At 37.9% G+C, this 7714-nt stretch overlaps 1 protein-coding gene across 15 annotated transcripts in view; it reads left to right on the forward strand.

Moving 5' to 3' along the window:
* Positions 1-6208, forward strand: part of TDP1 (tyrosyl-DNA phosphodiesterase 1) — a 181345-nt gene extending 175137 nt beyond the window's left edge. For all 15 annotated transcript variants that reach the window (XR_011970128.1, XM_072622825.1, XM_072622829.1 and 12 more), the window contains one exon: positions 5693-6208. Coding sequence is in view for 14 of the 15 variants with exons in the window: in XM_072622829.1 (XP_072478930.1) it covers positions 5693-5785 (93 nt within the window). In the remaining variant the exon portion in view is untranslated. The remainder of the gene's footprint in view (positions 1-5692) is intronic.
* Positions 6209-7714: the final 1506 nt, after the last annotated feature.

The raw sequence follows: 7714 nt of genomic DNA on the forward strand, positions 1-7714 counted from the left end.
ATCCCAATGGAGGACCTCAAGGCAAAATGCCTTCCACACTCAGAGAGAGAAATATGGAAGTCACTCACATAATGTAGCAGATCATGTTTGTGTATGTGTATCTGTTTGTGTATCATGTTCTGATTTGTTATACGGATTCTTTCATTTATCTTAGTCTGACTACATAGCATGACTATAGTGAAAATATACTCAATAGGAAAGTATATGTAGAATCTATACAGAATTGTATGCAGTCGTGGGGAGGGAGGGAGGTAGTGGGGGGTGGGTGGGGAGGGATAAAATCGCAATTGTATGGCAGTGATTGTTAAACATTAAAAAAATAAAAAAATTAAAAAAAAAAAAAAAAAGAACCCCTGATCTAGCCCCATCAAAAAGGGCTAAATATATTGGCTAAAGCACCAGATTTGGATTCAAGAGGACCTATGTTCAAATCTTGCCTCAGGCACTTTCTGGACCTGTGACCCTGGGCAATTCATTTTCCCTTCTCTTGGCCTCAGTTATCTTCCATCTTCAAAAAAGAAAGGGATTGTTGTGAGGAATAATGAGATATTATGTGGTCAGGGCACTTTTCGAACTTTAAAGTGCTACATAAGTATTAGCTATATTATAGCTGAACAAATTGAGGCATGATGGGGAAGTTGCTTGCCCATGGTTATGTGGTCAATGTTTGATTTGGAATTAGAACTCAGACTTCCTGACTCCCACTTCACTCCCACCTCTTATAATGAAAACCGATAGAGTTCAATTCAACAAACACTACGTTCCTACTTTGTGGCAGCAAAGATAAAAACAGTACCATCTCTTGGGGATGGGGGAGTACACAAAATAGTTGCAGGTAAGAAGGAACATTTACTAATGAAATGAAATAGAATAAGCATTTATTAAGCACCTACCATGTGCTAGGCATTCTGCTAAGTGCTTTACAAATATTTTATCAGGAATCAGGAGAAGCTTCTCCTAGGAACTAAACTTAGAAGGAAGCCAGGAACTTTATGAGGCAAATATCAGAAAGAATCCCAGGTAACATTGTTTGAGGAGGGGATTGGAGGATAGGAGTATCTGAAACCACCTTTAGTGAAGTTCCTTGAGTATTCCAGTCAATAGGGAGTTCTTCTCCCCAAGGAATAATGTTCTTAAAAAGATTCCTGTGTACTAAGCACACTGTGGTCTTCAGATAATTAATTAACTTAAGACTCTGAAGACTCTGAATCAGGAACATCTTAACACATCAGAAAGAAACCTAGGACACTCAGATAATGGACAATATGGGACACCCTTCTGCAGTGCAAAAATGTGTTCAGTTTAGAAAATTATTAGAAATATAATGTCAGAAAAGAATTGAAGACCTTCCTGGAGGTGATGAATTGCTCATGTTGAATTTGGGTCCCATCTTATCCAATCTTCACCCATCACTGGATACAAGGTTCTGTTGACATCTTCAAATCAGTCAAACAGTCTTGCATGGTCCCTATGTTGGTTGTGCTTTCATTTCTCCAAAGTGGAGAAAGGAGGCTTTGCTGAGCCATCAGACAGAAATAACCTGTCTGAAAGCCTGCAAAAACAATAATGCTAAGTTGGCATTAGCGTTGAAAAGTCTTTGAAAATCCATCTGTTGAAAGACTCTTATGTTATAGTTACTTTGCACAATTTGTCAATAGCCCAGTGGTGCAGTGTCCTTTACAGTTTGCAAAGTACTTTCCTCAAGACAATCCCTTGAGGTCAGGTTTGTGAAAAAAGTTTTGTGTTCATCCTTCATTGCCAAAGAAAACCATGCCATCAGAGAAATGATGACATGACTTGCACTTGACTTCGTTTTGAGTGAGGGAGGGCTGTGCAGGTCACCAGCCTCACTTTTCCTCCAGAGCCATCTGAATTCAATGACCAGATATTATTCATCAGGATGACTGGAGATGACTCAGGATGCACTGGGAGACCTTGGGCCTTTTAGGCCAAGATCTTTGAAGGTACTCACTTAGGTTATTCATTGAATAGGCCTGTTTTTACCAAACTCCCAAAGGGGTCGATGAGACAAAAATGGTTAAGATCACCTGGGCTACATGATCTCTGAGGATCTTTCCAGAACTACCACTATATGATTCACAATCAACTAAAGGCTTTTACCAATTCTTCAGAAAATGGTAGAGAAAATCACAACTCATCCACAGTGCCACTCTTGTCCATGCCCTTAATGCCACAGGAGGTTCACATCTTAGAAGTCTTTGTTTCTTTCTCCTGATATGTGAGGACATAATCTGGCAGTCATCCCTTGTCCTTGTGATGTGGTCAGGCCACATCATTTTGCTTCCTATCATAATTTCCTTGATGATTATCTTTTATTCCTATTCTTCTTTGAAGTTCTACAATGGCATTGTTTCAGGAGCTCACAACCACCATGCACCTGTTCAGTGACCTCTGCAAGATATTAATTTTTAATTCTTGGAAAACTGTTGTATTCTATATTGTACTGTGTAAAAAATAGCTGAAGTTCAAAAGGGTAAGTGCTTTGCGTAAGGTCACACTCAACTAATAAATAGTTGAGTAGGAATCTGAGTACAGGTCTTTTGAGGCCTAGTCTAGTGTCCTTCCCACCATACTCCCATGCCTCTCGAGGCATATAATGTTCATTCAAGCACCATTTGGACAGGAAGAAAAGAGCTAGCTAGTAATGAAAGAGTTGACTACTAATAGTGGCTTCCAGCTTAAAGCTTTGTGAATTGTATATTTTCCACTTGCCCAACAACTACCAAAAAAAGTAAAAAAGCATTCTTCTCACAATGGCAAAAAGGGTTCACAGAAATATTTAGTGTTGTCTTCTTGCCTGTGTTGATAGATCAGGCCTAAGAGATCTGGCTTTTGTACACCTAAATCAGATGCAAAGTGTTGAGGAATGTCCCTAGTAAAAGGGAGCCTCTAATGATAAGCCATAGGGTTTTATCTCAAGATTGTTCTGGTTTTTTGTGTTTTTTTTTTTAATCACTGACTTGAATTAAAGACATAGAAAACACTCTTAACAGATTTTGTGAGTGACAACATGGGGAAGAATATCTGATTGAATGAAAGCATCAGGATTTTAAAAGTAAGGCCTAAAAGATAACATGCTGCTGAGCAAGGTGCGATCTAACAGATAATGATAAAATCCTGTACTTAGTGAAAAGTGAAATAATTTCAAGATGGAAGGAGGGGGTGGCTTAACAGTTGTTGTTCAATCATTTTCCAAGTTGTGTCTGATTCTTTGTAAACTCATTTGGGGTTTTCTTGGCAAAGACCTATTCAGGTGCATTCAATCTTATATTGAAATGATTCAAGATGACCAGACGAGTAGCTTGGAGATAATTGACAATTCAGGTCTCAGATTTTGAACTCTTTTGATTTTTTTTTCTTTAATATTTTGATACTCAATGGATAGAGTGCCAGACCAGATTCATCTTCCTGAGTTCACATCTGGCCACAGACACTTAACTAGCTCTGTGACTTTGAACAAGTCACTTCACCCTGTTTGCCTCAGTTTCCTCATCTGACAAATGGGCTGGAGAAGGAAATGGCAGCACTTAGGATCTCTGCAAAGAAAACCCCAAATGGGGTCACAGAGAGTTGGATATAACTGAAAATGACCCAACAACAACTCCAGTGCATTTAAGATTCCATAATTTTGTGGATAGTCTCTCTCCCCTGATTCAGTTCACAATTCCTCTATGTCTTAGTAAACAGTCAATATCAGTTGCTATGGCAGAAAAAATCTCATCACCTTGCAGTCAAACTGATGACGAACCTCTCCAGATTTAGTGAGCCTAGTCTCTGGTTGCCAGACATACTGTACACTCTGCAGCCAGACTCATTCTCAAGGCCTTTCCAGCTTAGTGCACAACCTGCCAGGGTTTGTGGCCCATTGGCATAGCATTCAGAGTCCTAGAGTCACCCTTATGTCATTTTGAGGCATCTGAGCAAGATTTTTTTAGAGATTTGTCGTTCATAAGGGTAGAAAAATTGTACTTCCTTGCAAACCTTAATGCCAGAGAGTAATACCTAAAGTCATAAGTGTTGGCTTAGCAGAAACAAATTGGCATCTGTTTTTTTAAAGGGAGACCATCAGAATATATAAATGTGTATATGTGTTTAAATATTCACTGTGAGGATTCATAACGAAAAACAGACAGTCTGAAAAAAAATTGGGGGGAAATGGCAGAGACTGTTTCTAATAAAAAAGATTGATACAGTTGCTTCGGGGGTTTTTTCCTACTTAAACTATTAAATGCCACAATTCTTTTAGTGATTGAAAAATTGTATTGACCTTGTTAAAAAAAAATCGCATTTTGATTCAGCTATATTTAATGGAAACATTAGTCAAGTGACATATTTTTTGAGTTTGATCATTTCGGGCCATTATTTAATGAAAACAAATCCGAGTATGCAGCATGGTGGAGAAATAGTGTATTAATGGAGGGGAGGGTAAAATGGAAAGAGTGGGAAATGGAAAATGCATATGTAAGGTATTAACTAGTGGAAGGGTGCATGGTCCAAGCCCAGGCTTCCCAGTTATTTAAATTAGCATCTCATGACTCTTCTCTATGTTCTTCTAGATTTTACTTACAGCAGATACTACTTAATGGAATCAGCTTTGATGATCAGAATCATAGAATTCAGAGGCATATATTTTTGATGTGGCCAGTATGGGAATTTGTTTTACTTAACTACATATTATTTGTTACAAAGGTTTTCTTTTTTTCTTTTCTCCCCTCCCTCCCAGGCTCCCTTTCCTTCCCCACAATGTGGGGAGGATGAGGAGAGAAGAAACAAAGATTTTAATTAAAAAAAAATAATAACTTGAATTGAAAAAAGAGAGGAATCATGGGATTCTGGGCTAGAGAGAACCTTAGATATCATCTAGTTTAACTCCTTTATTTCACATAAGAAGAAATTGAGACCCAGAAAAGTGAATTGATTTGCCTTAGATCCCACAGTTGGGTTAGTGGTTGATATGAGACTAAGACTCAAGGTTTCTGCCTCCTAGTCTAATGATTTCTACTGTAGCAAATGACTCTGAAAGAGAAGGCATAGGTTCTACGTCTGACTCTTCTATTTGGTCACTTCATGATGTTGAGCAAATTATTTCATACCTCTAAGTCTCTTTCCTCAACTGTAAAATAAGGTGGTCCTTGGACTACCTTATCTCATAGAGTCATCGTGAGGGTACAGTTAGGTTATTTAAAGTTCTGTTGAAATCTGAGCAGTTGTTATTTTTTGCTACTACTATGGTACTGAATTATACATGATAAATTCCAAGTGTCATCCTTTTTTTTCATGTCTCAAATCACTTAATGCTTAGAATAAGAATGTTCTAGGATAAAAGTCAGTGATGGTTCTAAATTATAGTACAAACATTCCAAAGGAATCTCGTATGAGAAAGGATGTGATTATTTTGAGGGATCTATGATATGATTGAATGCCCCAACTTCTTCCAATGTTGCAGACCAGTGCCTATCCTGTGAGTCCTTTAATGATGTCCTCCCATAAATCTTGCTCAAGATCTCCACCCAAGGTTCTGTGTGTTTGATTATGACATTTCTTCTCAGCTTCACATTTGGGGTTGTTTGGTGCAAAGCTTATCATGTCTTATATAACAGTAACATTGAAGTGATCTTTCTCTTGAATTGTTGAATTTTATGGAATTTTGTTCATCTTCTTTATGTTTCAGATCATCCGTGGATTTGGAATATCCCCTATATTAAGGCACCAGATACCCATGGAAATATGTGGGTTCCATCATGAAAAGCTTAAAGCAGCCTAAAGTAGGGAAATCAGACAGACACAGGGCCCAGAGACTGGATTCTTTCTTATTCTTGGATATAGAATTACACAGAGAATGTCCATTTAAAAAAAAAATAACCATATGGAAAAAGTATTGAACAAGACAACTTTAAGAAAATCTGTACAAGGAACTAAAGGTGATGGTCTTTCCTGTATGTGTAATTACTAAAACCACATATTTTAATTCACTTTCGTATGCATGCATTTTGAATTGAGGCTATTAAAGTTTAAAAATGCTTAAAAGAAATTACATTTCAAAAGAACCTCAGTGTTGTCTAGATTCAAACTTGTCTCAGCAGGTGTGAAACCCATGTGTTCATGTTTCTTCATTATGTTCCCACTGTCCACTGTGAAAGATTCAGTTTGTACAATTGAAACATAAATAAATGATACTTTAGTTAAACTGTTTCTGTCAAACACATTTTATCATCCTAGATTCTCCAGGCATTGCCTCAAATGTTGCTTCAAATATTGGTGGGATTCACTGCCTCATAATGTGACTTTGTTATTATTGTTAAAACTAGTCTGCTTGTTTAACTCACTTACCGTAGCTGGTCTTCACCCATTCCCCCTTTTACAGCTGGAATCCTTGATCTTTTTTTTATACCCCAAGTTGGCTTCTACTCAAGCTCTAGCAATTCTCTGTCTGCCTAAGTTATTAATTAGATTTCCATTTGGGAACAGACTATGTCAGTTCTGTGGAGACCTCCAGATTGGCAGCTAAGATATCTCATCCCTAACTAGCAGGAGTGATTCATTTAACTATTATTGAACAATTTAGAGCTAAAAAGTTACTTTGTGGATATTTAGGCCAATTCCTTCATAGACAGATAGATTCCCCTCCTAGTGTGATTTATCTTTTTATTTTTTCTTTTCTATTAAAGGGGCCAAACCCCTGACTACCTTTTAAAGAGGTCTTTTCACTGAATGGGCATTACCTCACTCTAAGTGAGGACCTGAAAAGGCCTTAGCCTCAAAAGGGCCAGGATCTCCCAGTGCATCCTGGGCCATCTCCAGTCATCCTGATGAATATCTGGTCACTGGACCCAGATGGCTCAGGAGGAGAAGTGAGGCTGGTGACCTTGGACAGCCCTCCCTTACTCAAAACAAAGTCCAGTGCAAGTCATGTCATCATTTCTCCAATGTCATGGTCTTCTTCAAAAACGAAGGATAAACACACAACATGAAATACAGGTGGACACATGTATACACATAAATGTGTATAGTTTTATTTATAACTTTTGTTATGTCCTCTTCATTCCTGAATAAAATTCTTCCTCCCCTACCCAGTGGCCCATCCCTTGGAACAACAATGACAGAAAAGTCAGAAAAGGGCATTTTAGCAAAACCAGCCAACACATCAGTCAAGTTTGACAGTATAAGCATTTTCCATACTCATAGTCTGCTGCCAGAAAGGATGGGAGAAAGATACATTGTTGGATTTTTTTTTTTTAGGCAGCATTCACTTAAATCTTTTTGGTCCTTTGATTTACTTTGTTGCCACTATATGTATTATTTTCCTACCAACCCCTTCATTTTATAGATGAGGAAATTAAAGCTTTCTGAAGAAAAATGACTTATCTGAGGCCCCCATGGGTGGGTAGTAAGATGTAGAGCCGGGATTTGAACCCACATTCTCTGGTTTCAGATCCAATACCTTACTACTATGAAATTGTTGTAATTTTATCTCCTATTTGTGTCCCACTCTCAAGGAAAGTGCTAGACCATTCATTGCCATCCATTTCGTAATGGGCCTCTAAAATCTTAAAAACTGTTAACCTACCTTCTCTTTTCTCCCAGATGATTCTTTCCTCAGAGGTCTTGTTCACTAACTTTTTTAATGCATTTACTTTTCTGCTATGATTCTCAAACATTCCCTATAGCTTCCAAGTTGTGCTTCCCAGAAGTA

The sequence above is a fragment of the Notamacropus eugenii genome, chromosome 7 (assembly GCF_028372415.1).
Source record: "Notamacropus eugenii isolate mMacEug1 chromosome 7, mMacEug1.pri_v2, whole genome shotgun sequence".
Classification (NCBI taxonomy): Eukaryota; Metazoa; Chordata; class Mammalia; order Diprotodontia; family Macropodidae; genus Notamacropus; species Notamacropus eugenii.